General features: G+C 34.5%; 1 protein-coding gene across 3 annotated transcripts in view; it reads right to left on the bottom strand.

Moving 5' to 3' along the window:
- Positions 1-14,019, bottom strand: part of FTO (FTO alpha-ketoglutarate dependent dioxygenase) — a 433,221-nt gene that overhangs the window by 220,764 nt on the left and 198,438 nt on the right. For 2 of the 3 annotated variants that reach the window (XM_012553818.3, XM_031954518.1), the window contains exon 7: positions 12,692-12,811. In XM_012553818.3, coding sequence (XP_012409272.1) covers positions 12,692-12,811 — 120 coding nt within the window. Of the gene's footprint in view, positions 1-10,527; positions 10,625-12,691; positions 12,812-14,019 lie in introns of all 3 variants that reach the window. The other variant, XM_031954519.1, reaches the window with a different exon arrangement.

Genomic DNA, 14,019 nt, shown 5'->3' with positions numbered 1-14,019 from the left:
TACCAAATATTTAATCCTTCTTTCACTGGGCAATCTTTCAAATAGATGAAGATAGTTGCCATGGACCCTTCACAGATTTTTGTTCAAGACCATATAATGAAATACATGGTTTAGGTTCCATTCTGAAAAACCTGCTAAGCAAAGTCAAAGCTTCCTTTTGAGTACACAGGTGATACTAGACACAGAAGAAATCAAATCATAGATCTAAATTCTCTATCTAATCCTGCCACTGATACAATTAGGGAGTGAGTTTTCCAACAAAATGCTCGGTCTTCCTCTCTGAGAAGGAATACTACTATTAATTGTTTATGATTAGATTATTTGAGCAAAATATGTTGGAAGAGGGATTTTTAAATGTTTGTGACTTTCAAATTCAAATTGTTCCCAAAATCAAATCATCCCCAAGACCTGGCTTTTAAGGCAAGGAGGCATTTCTGTGATGAGAGTCACAGAAGAGTAACGTTTTTAAAAACGTTACTCATCATCCAAAGGTGTTTTGGCTAGAAAAGAAAGCAAGCTTTTGCCCATGCTCTTGCTTGCGTCTTCTTTCTCCTCCATTTGAAATTTCTTTTTTAACCTTGACTGAAACCACATTCCATTAACTTATTCCTTCAGAACATATGGGCACCTGACTTACCAGGCCTTTAGAAAGGCAAGAAAGAAGCAAAGAGAAGACTTGCAACTTTTACTCATACAAATGACCCTAATTTATATTGACAAGCAGTGGGGGAGAGATGAAGGAAGAGCATACAAAACTAAAGGGACTCATCATATTTGTATGAAGCAACTGAAACTCAGCACTGAACAGTTTCCAACAGGAATATAACTTTAAACAGAAAATCAGGCAATCTGCCATGTTCCCAGAGGCAAGGTACTCTTTCCTCTACCTCCCACCCAGGGAAACATAACACATAGGCCTGGATTTGGCCCAGAGTTATTTTACTCAACTCCCCTCCCCAGAATCAAAAAAATGAGTGTTCTTCAATGCCCATCTTGAAAATATGATCTATCACACAATTATCTAATTTTGATCTGCATTAATTCCTGACCAGGATTAGGTGGAGAATTCCTGACAAACAATAGACAGTTGTGAGCTAAACAGCTATTCAATTATTTTATCATGTTCAAATCTTTAGCACTCAATACTTAACATTCAATACTTAACTAAGGAAAAAAATGAGCAAGAAGCAATTAATTGAAGCACAGTGGATTGGGAATCAGAAAACCAGGGTCCTATTTCCAATTGGGCCACTAACCAGAGATGTGGCTGGCTGAGTAAGTCAGTTAATCTTGAGTAAATGATTAGACCTAAGTTTCTTTATATGTATCATGAGGAAAGTAAAATGACCCAGATCAGTGGCATCAAATTCAAATAGAAACAATACACTAAACCATAACCTGTATATTGACTTGGAAAATCACATTTACATTTTTAAAAAATAATACATCATTCATTAAAATCAAAGAGGAACTACTGTTTAATCTATTTGCCCATGGGACAAGTTTGATTTCTCTGGCCTAGATAATCTTTAAGGTTTCTATCAGTTCTAAATTGCTATGCCCCTATAATTGATGTTTATTTTGGGCTTCAGACTGAAGATCAAAGTATTGGTGCTCCTGACATCCCCAAGTAAGTAAGAAAAGGACAACAGACTAGAAAAAAAGAAAGCAAAATATGAATGAAACAATAAATGAAAGAAACAAGGCTGTGCCAAAAACTTCTATGAAATAAGAAGGAATATCAACTGCCTACTTTTTTCACAGGGTTGTTAACAGGATCCAATGAAATTATGCACATTCAAGTACTTTAAAAGTATAAATAACTATGTAAGATGAGTTGAAAAGATGGTTTTGCAAGATGTTATGATAATGGCAATAGTACTCAAAACTAGAATCAAGTAGTCATCTCATAACTAGTCAGACAAATGTCCATTAACAAGCAACAAAGTTGTCTAAGAATTCTGGTGGGGCAGCTAGGCACCAGCCTTGAAGTCAGGAGGATCTGAGTTCAGATGTGACCTCAGATACTTAACACTTCCTAGGTATGTGACCCTGGGCAAGTCACTTAACATCATAAAAAAAAAAAAGAATTCTGGTTAATGCTCCTCCTGAACTGTCACTTTAAAAGTACAAAAATCACTGGCTATCTCAACCTGATAACCTACAAATGTTTCATGGCTTTCTTAGGAAGTTTCAATCTTCTTTGATCCAATATAAGGAAAGAGATGGTAATGTGTCCTCAAAGAGTGTCCTCAAAGAGCATATAATCTACTGAAGAATATAATATGTGTACAATAGAAAGCAATGCAAACAATGTAAGAAGTACATTAAAAAAACAAGGCTAATATGAAACTATGTTTTGCATTATTTCATATGCATAATTGCTATCACATTGCTTACCTTCTTACTGAATGGGGAAAAGAATGGAAGGGAAAGAATTTGATACTCAAAATTTAAAGAGAAAAAAATACTAAAAGTAAATAATAAGCTAAAATGTAAAAAAAAAAAAAATATCTTCAAAGTAATTTCAAAGAGGGAAGAATGAAAATGCTAGGGAATGAAGAAAGTCTTGAGCTCGCCCTTAAAGGGAGATAGGGATTCTAGGAGTCAGGTTATAAAGAAAGATGTGTTTTAGGTATGGAATGCCTTTGCCTGTGCAGAGTCATGGAGATGGAACGTCATATGTGGATTATAGCAACCAAGCCTATTTGGCTAGAAAAGTCTGCATTGAGAATACTAACATATAAAAAGCCTGGAATGGAAGTGCAGTTTCAGATAGTAAAGGGCTTTAAATACCAAATGGAGGAGTTTGAATTTGATGTTAAAGGCAGCAGGCAGGCACTAGAGTAGCAAAACAAAGCATCAGCCCTTTAAGAATATCACTTTGGCAACTCTGAGGATGTTGGGCTGGAGATGGGAGAGACTGAAGAGATCAATTAAATGGTTATTGCAGTAGCCTTGGTAGGAGCTTGGTCAGCATGGTGTGCAGAACAAAGCTGGATATGAGAGCTATTATGTTGATAGAATCGACAAAATTTGGCAACCAATCCAATATGGATCATGAGAGAGTGATTTGATATCCTCATAGGAGATCAAATTGGAAATATCCAATAAATAGCTGGTGATGAGATAATGGAGTTCAGAAGAAAGATAAGGGCTGTATTTTTAGATCTGGGTGTCATCTACACAGACATGATAATTAAACAGGGTGTGTGTGTGTGTGTGTGTGTGTGTGTGTGTGTGTGTTTGATTAGATTTAACAGTATATAGTATATAGAAAGTATATAGAGAAAATAGGTCCTGGGAATTTAATATTAATGGGGAAGTAAGACATGGATGATGCTCCAGGAAAAACAAAAAACAAAAAAACTGAGGAATGATTATACTTTCTGAGGCATTTTAATATATTTTTATACACACACACACACACACACACACACACACACACACACACACTTCCACATAGCAAGCTGCATATATACCCTCTAAGGTTTAGGTCTGATATCTGACTCAAAACACAAACTTTAATATCAAAAATACGGCACCAATAAAGCAAAGAAATTAAGTTGACCCAAGATGACAAAAATGCTGCCTAAACAATATCCAAATTCCTTCAACAGGCCTTTGGAAATCTGGTCCTTCCTTATTTTTTCAACTCACCCCTATCACTTCCAGAACCAAGTTCTTTGCTCCTGCCAAACTAATCTATTTCCTGTATCATAAAAGACCTCACTGTGTTTGTTCATGCTGTTTTCTCTACTAAAAAATGTCCTTTTTTTTCTGTTCCCATCCTTACCTACTGATATTATTATATAGGCTCATAGTCTTAAGGTAAAAGACCAAATTTGTATTCAGGTTCTCCTGACTCTAGGCCTGGCACTCTACTCACTGGCCACCTAACTGCCCTGCCCTGAGCATAGAAAATGCTCAATAGGTTAAATTTAATATATTGAATGAACAGAATTTTTTTTTCCTTATGCTCATTTCTTGACCTTCAACAAAACCCAAATTTAATCATGGGATTATTAAAAACTAAGATGCAAAATGAAATGATGAGATATAATTTTGATGGGAGACAATTATATATCACTATAGTTAGTTTTACGAAATTCTTTCTTATTACTATGGAGAAGAAACCATTTCTCTTTTTTCAAGGATATTCCTCAATGGCATTACAATCACAATTATCAGATTTTAACCAGAAAGCCTAGGCTTTTTCTGAGCTTGCTTTGGTCTGCAACTATGCAACTATACTTTGCAAATGAACTGCATTCTAGGATATTCTACCAAAAGAAGAGGAAAAGTCATAATGTAATTAAGTTAACTAAGAGTATTAAGCCAAGATCTTTCACCTATTGAAGAAAAATATCATGGCCTGAAGGCTCATTCAAGTCACGTAACCCAGGATCTCTAAATACTGTATATATATTCAGGCTCTCCCTAAAGAGACAAAAAATTAACTACCCACAAAGTGAGCATAGTTTTAAACTTGAAAAAAAAAGCCGTTCTAATCAAAATCTTTTTTGTAGCTTGCATAATCTGACTACCAGTGAAGGTAGATCCTGGCCAAAACCATCCAAATTTCTTCCATTGGATCCAAATACCAATAGTACCATTGGCAGTACAGTTCAATATCTTCTCTACATTCTTTCAAGCTTTTAAGGACAAAATTAATTTTCTGATCTGTGCACTGTTGAATGTTAATTTCTATATTTTTCAAAGGTAAAATCCTAAGAGCATTAAGAGCCAAGACAAGGGGTCTGTTTCCATGTACCAAGGTATATTTAATCATAAAGATTCTTGCCAAAGACATAAAACCCAGTTACTTCCAGATCCCTTTCCTAGGACTGTGTTAAGTGTAGACAAATAATTAAGCTAGATAGTCATATGCATACCATCATCAAAAGGGGTTGCCAACCCAAAAGAAGAGAAATAATCAACTTTCAGTTCTAGTAAAAAGTCAATTTTCTCCACATTTACACACTTACACATCTTTGCACCCAAGTCTTGTCCTATTCATATTATTCTTTTTAGATCTTTTATGAGATTGGTAGTAAAGAGTCCAAATCTGCTGTTGTTTTGAAAGAGTTATCTAATTCTGGGACTCAATTGTATCCTTTTGTCAAAGAAAAGGGAAAAGCACTAAACAAAAGATAAAGACCATCAACAAAACATATTTAGACATATTACTTTCATGTTAGGTTGTATCAGGACTGCTTCTAGTGAAAACAGGTGACTTCGCACATATTTGTTTAAAATTATTCTTATTTCACATTAAAGCATTAATGGGCTCAGTCTCCTTGGACTTGTTTTTCTTAGTAGTAGCATCCAAAGAGATGCAAAGAGTCAATCCACATGAGTACTGTGCACTCTGATATGTTACACTGATGTTGTTAGAGATGTCTCTAGGTACTGGGTTGTTTTCCTTTGTTTTAAACAAATCCTCTAGAGAAAATTTTAAAATAAGAAGACTTTCCATGAAGAGAAACCAAGATTTCAAGAACATGACAAATAAAAAAAAATCTGGGTAACATAGATAGGAGAGAAAAGTAGAACTTGACCAATGTGTTTTCATATGCATCCTTAGATAGCCAGACACTATCTCTTGAAGTCATCCAAGTTTCACAAAGTACCCACATTGCTAAAGCTATCACAGGTCATGGAACTGAGGATCAGGGAAATTATATTTCTTCTTCCAGGTATTCGAATATGTCAGATTTTATAAAATGAAAAATGCAAAAGCTCACAGATCTCTAAATCTGTTGAGTCATATGGGATAGAATAATGCTAGAAGTTTAATAGTTAGCCATTACTATATAAAACACTTTAATAGAAAGATATTTACAAATTAAAACAGAAACCAATACAAAGATGTCAGTTTGAACTACTTATTTCTAACAATCACAAAGATCAAAAGAGATAATAGATGCAAACTTTTATAAAACATTTTAAAGAAGTATATAAAATCGGCTACTCTTATAGAATCATTATTATTGCTGTTTTTAATGATAATCTACTGGTAAATAAGCAATATTTAGGAACTTCCTTGATTGCCTGAGGCACTGAGAGGCCCACAGAGTTAGTAAATATCATTGGGATTTGAACCAGTCTTCCTTACAGCAAACCTAATGCTCTCTTCTCTGCTTATAACTTTATCTTGTTTTCTCCACCCTTCCCATGACAAAGATGCCTTGCACTGCTAGAACCCTTCACAACTGATTATTTCTCTAACAAAATCTTCTCTCCATTGATGCTTAAAATGATATTAATAGTACTCCAGAGCCAGGAGTTTCTCTAAGTACATCCTTGAATCCTTTGACCATTAAGTATAGAAATCTGGTATGAGTACATCACTTGTACAGGGAGGGGGAAATTAGGAAGAAATGGAGTAGGATCCAGACTACCAATATAATAGTGTTTAAGGTGAGATACATCGAAAGGAAAATGGTAAGTATTAAGTCTTAAGCCCTGAGTTCAATTTTGGAATGGGTGTGTGTGTATGTGTATAGAGGTCAGGGAAAATCCTCTCATTTGCAATTCTTCTAGGAAGTATCAGTAGTTCTGGCAACAAAGGGTATCAATGGAGAGAAGGTTTTGTTGGAGAAATAATCAGTTGTGAAGGGTTCTAGCAGTGCAAGGCATCTTTGTCATGGGAAGGGTGGAGAAAACAAGATAACATATATAAGTAATTTCGCAAATTTTAAAGTATATACACATGTTATATATACATATACACATATATACATACATGAAATTGTTACTATTAATCAACAATATTATATCATGTATATGGTTGTTTTTAGTCAAGTGTTTATAACTCAGGGACTACCGAAAGTACTACATTCACTACCCTGAATTTGGGGAAGAGCTTTATTTACCTCCTTTCAAAGGAAGTTCATCCCATATATGATCTCATTTGATCCTAACAATAACCTTAGTTAGAGGGCAATAACATTAGGTAATTACTTCCCCCCTTCCCCCCAAAAAAGACTGATCTAAAAGAAAATCCTGAGAATATTCCCAATAACAAGGACTAGCAAGTGATGAGGATTTTCTTTTCCTTCCTTCGTGCTACTCAGAGCTAGAACTGAAAAGAAAGCTCTGTGGAACAACAGCTAAACTAGAAGCTGAAGGAATAATTAAATCTCTGGCCAGTTTCAAAGTTAAATGACTTGTAATAATGTAAATAGGATACCAGAGCTGAAAATCTGCGGGAAAAAAAAAAACTGTTTGTATGCTGCAGTTTTTAGACAATTCCATTGTTGAAAGCAATGACAGACAGTTCTAGCATCAGGGTGTCTGAGAGCACTTCTGAAAGCATGCTCGTCAAAATAAATGCAAATAATTTCAAACAGTGAATTAGCACCTTAGGAGGAAAACTGAGTATATTCATTGCTTTACTAAAAACACTGATTTCTTCATACTTAAGTTCTTCAGAGAAGTATAGCTTAAAGTACAAAAATTCAGGATAGTCACATAAGTATGCATAACAATTCATATACACACACATTTTAATTATTTGTATATAATAAAGACAGAACCCAACAATATCCTGAAAATCAAACCTGAAACTGAAAGCCTGTCTGTCCATACCCAAAACTGAGTTGGGAGAGAGAAGGCTGTGCCATGCCCACAGCTGGCATTTTCTGGCTCCTGTCACAGTTTCATAACCTTCAGCATTTTCAGCCCTGTTCTTCTCATGTGAAGAAAGGAGGCACAGGGGTATTGCACCTCTTCACATTCTTGGTATACAGAACAGGCATGCTCAGGCACTTTCATACTAACAAAGCTCAAATCTCCACTGACTCGCTCATGGAAGGGTTAAAAATAGAAAGTCCTACCCACTGGTTTGCTCTGATGTTCCAGGAGATATTGTCACTGGATGTATCCTCAATAGAATTCTATTCAACACCTCTGTCTTTAAGTACAAAGCTGTAGGCTGTAGCAGCTTTAAGAAACATAAGTATCCCTTTTTTTCTGCTGCACAGTATCTGTGTGTGAAATTCTCTAAAGGGGTTTAAGTATTTACCCTGAACACTATCAGACAGTTTCTAAAATTTTCCTTATCCTGTTGCAAACACACACACACACACACACACACACACACACACACTTCAAAGAGAAGCATAAATACAGTTCTTTGTGCTTTCAGCACATACTCTGTTTTGGAGGCTTAAGCCTGAATTCTTTTGGAAGTGTAAATTCTCCCATCCCCCTCAAAAAGGACGTTACATAACAATTTTTTTCTTTTCATTAATAACTATAGTCTCTAAGAATGGAAAAACATGAGCCAGAAAAATTACATAAGTGGAAAAAAAGGGGGGGAAGTGAAAGAAGGGGAAGAAAACAATATCTTTTATAATTACTAAAGAAATTATTTAAAAATTTACTCTTTAAATTTTCTATCCTCTGCCTCTCACCTCCCCCCAAATACATCTTGTTGTTGTTTTTAAAGCCTTCATCAAAAGTCTGTGAAGAGCAAAGCTGAAAAAAGGATTTAGACCATTAGAGCTGAAAGATGATCCTTAGAGTCCTAATGTAAGAGCAGCCTTCTGACTTGTTTTGGCATTCAAGGGCCTAGCCTACTAAGCCATAAACATCAGCAAGCCTATAGTATGTCTGAGTCACTACTGAGTCTGAGTATGACAAAGAAAGCCTAAATTCTGAAAGATCAAACTTTTAATTTCAAATTCTGAATGACTAGAGTAGACTTTTCCAATAACTCAAAAATATTGGATCTGAAAACTGGAATCTCAAAATGAATGTATCTGTTTTAATATTTATAATTAACTGACATTAATCTTTAATTTAAACTAGAATTCTATTTTATTTTCAAAAATAATGCATGATGATATCTTTAGCTTTATCTTTAGCTGTAATAGGAAATACCGGTCTGGTATGTGAAAAACCCATCTTGTTCTACATCTCAACTTGAAATAAAAGCCAAAAGTGCTATAACAGCTTCATTATTTCCCTTAGAAACAAATTGCTTCTCTGTTCCACCCACACTTTATTCCCTATTACTATTTATTTATTTATATAGATATATAGTTATAAATATATGTCTGTATGTATATATTTAAAATAGCTAAAATGGATAGGATGCTACAATTAAAATTTCATAGTAGCATTAGGAAAGCCCAAAAAAGAAAGCTGTCATTTTAAAATTAAACAACTAAAATTTCTGTATTTAAAGGTCACCTTTAACTTTCTGAAGTTTCACCATTCTCTCTTGTAAAGCTTTAACAGCAAGCAAATGGAATGACATTCCATAAAACTCTCACTAATTTTCTGCATCTTTTAATGTTTTCAATGCCATGACTGCTCTTTCTGCCAAATTTTAACATAAATGGGTGGGATTAAATGGAGCCTGTAGCCTACCTAACATAATTATACATGTTGTGATTTTGTACTGCCTTGAAACGGATACATTTTAATAATCCTAGTCTTGGCTTCTATCCACTCAAGTCAATAAAGGTTATTAAGGCCAACTGCCATATAAATACACTACCACTCAGCAAAACAAATTGTCAAGGCAGGAAACACAATTCATAACACACCAAACCATAAGGGTCTGGTCTTTTCTTTCTTATTGGAACACAAGATACATAAGCACAAAGAAATTTCTCACCCCTATGTAAATAAATAATATATTTTTTAAAATGTTTGTGTTGGAAACAATTCTAAAAGTATATTCACTGGTTTTCAGTGAGATAATTGAGTTAGAAAGAAAATGAATATATCCCATCAATTTGGAAGGCTCCACATTCCACTGTCTTTTTCTGTGTCCTCATGAATTTGATGGTGTTAAAACATTTTTATAGGTAAAATAAATGTCAGTTTTTCAAGGCAGGAATGATACCAGACCCTGAGAGACAAATGGCCTATCCACTGAATCTACAGCTACAGTAACACTTTCTCACATCACAAGAGATTTCAGCTTTTCATAATTCTCTTTACCCAGAAAGCAAAGCTTGTACAGTCTCTTTCAAATGGTAACTCTTTCTTTGAATTCGGTGGACACTTATCCAGAAGAGTCTCTTGATAATATGTTAATCTGGGATAAGGGAGTGGTCATTGGGGCTTATTGTTTGTTTTTAATAAAATACAAGCATCTGAATAGCCTTAGTCCTTTTTTCTTGAAAGAGAAAGGGAAGAGAGAAGAGAGAAAGGCTAGAGAGATACTTGGGTTGTAGAGGGAAGGCTATGCATTTCAGTTTTAATGTCTCTAAATTCATGAGGTAATATTCAGGGAAAATGTGAAATTTTATCATACTGTCATTCAAATATAAGGTTTAACATTTACATCACAAGAGCAAGTGCAGAGTAAAACCATCCTCAGGGAGAGAAATGCCAAGAATAAACAGCATGATAAAAAATGTGTGCTTGCTGGAACAAGGAATTAGAAGTAGGGGCTCCGGTACAGTAAAGGATGAGGAAAGGACTCACATAGGGAGAACCATGAGGCTTAGGCAGTTGATAAAATTTTTGAAATATATGACTGGTTATAACATGTGAAGTAATTACCATTAATAGAGGAAAAGCTATTTAAGAACTCATTTTCCTTTTTTCCTTTGTCCCACCTTCTCCCTTTGCCTTCCAACACACAGTAAATGTGGGAATGCTGAAAGTAAAAAAAAAAAAATTCTGTTTAAGTCTCTTCTCTATATAAAACTATTTCCAAATCTTATTTAACTCATAAGCAAAAAGTGAATGCATTCATTGCCTGTTAAGGATTTTTGGTCTGGCTTCCAAAAGAGAAAAATCAATGATGTTTTTGAAAACACAGAGTCCATTTATTAGAAGAGATCCCCCACATATGCTATTTTACATTACCAGAAAAAGCATAATTATTCATTGAAAATTATTATAATTTTGAGTAATATACTGCCTAAAAGCCAAGGGAGTACATTCAGCAATGCTTTTTTGATTAACCTAATTCTATAGAATCCAAATGTGCTCCAAACACTGCACTTTTTATGTTAAATTGCTGTTGAATTTGTTAACCCACAACTGATTTCCTGTGTTATGGAATCTTAGAGATTACAGCTAACTTGAAGCAACAGGGATAATTCTTGACAGTTAATGGTACATTTCTATGCATTTTCCTCAAAACCTAGAATCCTGTTGTCTCCGAAAGGTAGCTAAACATTGCCCCCTACTGCTTAAAATTGAAGGAATGAAAAAAAAACACTAGACTGAAGAGATAAAATAGGGCCTTAAATTAACTAACCTCCCCCCTTCTCTATCCCTCTAATACCCTCTCTTCTCTATTCTTACTCCCCACCTCCACCCTAGGTTCTTAGATATTATACATTAGCAGATATAAAAGAATGGACATATCCAATTATCATTCTACTTGAGCCATCCTGTGATGGCTCAAATTAATTGTGTGATTAAAATGCTTAAAGAGTCATAAAATATTTTTTCAAGGTTAAACTTAAATTAGAAGCAGCTTCTCAACCTGTCTTGTCCCAAACAGTAATTTCCTACTGATAAATATCATCCTGAGTCATGTTGAAAGAAAAAGACACTGAGGCCACTGTTTCAATCTGAGCACATAGTAATGATACACCAATTGTAGAAAAACTAGCCCTGGAGGATTCCCAAATTGGCTGCTCCTTTGGGTTCTTTTACTGAAGGTCTATAAAATAATAATGCAGTCTCCCCTTCACAGTTTCTCCTCAATTATGAAACTGTAATTGAATAGCGGGCTTTTTTAGAAGGGAATTTACAATACATAATATGGATGATATGTGTAATACCTAAAGATCTCAAACATGCAATTCCTAAAGTCTAAGACAAACCTCACTCCCATTGTTGAAAAATCAACAATAATAATAATACAGTAAAATTTCTTTTTTCTGCTAATCCCACTCTCTATGTCCCTATTTTCAAATACTGAGACACACCCAACATAGATAGGAATTAAATTAGGATCCTAAAGCTGGCTTGGCAGTTTAAATGGAGACTGTCAGAAATAGGCACCCACACTTTATTTGAATAGGAAGATACCTTCACCCAAATCCCATTAATCTGCAACAGACTGTATTCAGGTATAAACTTTCAAACAGCATGGAGGTTTAGCTGCAACTGCCATTGCCTCAGGCTCAGTGTTACAACAACCTATGCATTAATTTACTTGTGGGAAAATGCTATCCTTTGTGTCATTAAAAGCAAAATGGAAAAAAGGGAGAAGAGGCGAAGAGGTGGAGAACAGAGAGAACAGACAAAGTTCAGTGGTCTGAGTTTGAAGGAAGAAATGTCAAGATCTTTTGATCCTATCAATGACATGGATTCTCCTTGGGCTTTGTTTGGCTCAATGACTGACTCCATTTCTTTATTTGTAAAATAGGGATTAAGAGTAGTTTATTGCTGTTGGGTTAATTGTTCCAAGGGTACTTAGATATCAAGTACTATGAAGTGCTATTATCTATTCCCAGTTTATTCAATCCTTTCATAGCTTTTTCTGAGTTTATTTTAATCTTTAAATTTATCAGATTTAACAATTATTCATTGCCAAGTGGTATACAGAGAACCCTAGATACTCCTATGAGTTGGCTAAGAATTAACTGAGATTAAAGAGTTGGTTTATCATGGGTAAAGCATCTATGGGGAAATTACCATTCATATGTATTTTTTAGTAAAAAAACATCCCTGAAAAAATGATCTTCAGCACTAAATTACTTACCACACATTCCATCTTTTTCCACAGTCCTTCCAGTTCAGACATGGGTAGATGCCACCAATCTGTGCACTTTTTGTAGCGATGGCCATGAAACCAAAACTGCCTTAGCCATTCAAACTCTACCTGTAGGCCACAAATAGAATAGGGCTATGATTAAGCTGACACAAACTCCGTCTTAACAATTCAAATCTCCTACAGTAATTTAATGGGAATCAGAAAGAAGGGTAACAAATGATTTCCAATTTCATTTAGAACCTGGAACTCATTTTTTGAAATTGGAAAAGGAACATTCTTGAAATTAGAAGTTCTGAATCCCTGCACTACAAAAGAAACCAAACTCCATAGGTGTCACCTGATCAGGCTGAAGGCTGGAAGCAAAGAACTGAATCATGGAAAGGATACAATGAAACAGAACCTTTATTAAACTTTATTATTTTATTAAAATAGAACCTTTATTAAAAACTTTTTTAAAAAATTTACACATAACACACACTGACATATCCTTCAAGATGTCAGATTTTTTTAAGTATCTTAAATGTAGAAAATAGAGAAGTGCATTATAACCTGAATCATTCATCCCACTATTAAAGGGAGATGATATCATACCAAGAAAGGACTTGAGGTTCTAAAGAAAAAGAAAAAATGAACAATGAAGATCAAGAACAACTATGGAGCAGCAGGACACAGTGGCTAGAAGGCCAGTTCTGGAGTTCGGAAGACCTAGGTATGAATTTTACCTCTGACATACTAGTTGAGTTCCCATGAGTAAATCAGTTCTCTAAAGGTCCTCAGTTATTCACTAAGATTATTAAATTAGTACTAATTTATAATGAATGCTAATTTTCATTGGTGGTTTCAATACTAGATTCTTGCACTGATGATTAAAATAACAGATTCAAGCCAAATTTCTATACATCATATAGATCTATAAATCATATAGATATCGCTGTTTATGTGTTTATTCTATATAAAGATTTGAGAAAGGCACCCAAGATTTCAATGGGCTAGGAAACTCTAAGTAATGGACTTCTTTCAACTAATATAAAGATATGTACACCTGTGTTCTACAACTTAGTCTTAGAGTAGGAATTATTAACCTGGAATTTTTTTAATTGTCCAATTTAATTTTTTAGTAACAGTAAATATTTTAATAAAATTGGTTTCTTTTATATTCCCAAGTATTTCATTTTGGGATTTAAAGAATTTTAAGAATTTTAAAGAATTCTAAGAAAGGGTCTCAGGGATTTAAGGCGTTTAGACCAGAAATAAAAAGGGTTAAGAACTCTTCTCTTAAAGAAGAGTTGAAGAATGGCCAGGGAATGAGATTAATT

This window comes from Sarcophilus harrisii, chromosome 2 (assembly GCF_902635505.1).
Source record: "Sarcophilus harrisii chromosome 2, mSarHar1.11, whole genome shotgun sequence".
NCBI lineage: Eukaryota > Metazoa > Chordata > Mammalia > Dasyuromorphia > Dasyuridae > Sarcophilus > Sarcophilus harrisii.
The sequence above is the reverse complement of the archived record's forward strand: the minus strand, read 5'-3'. Positions and strand labels throughout refer to the sequence as shown.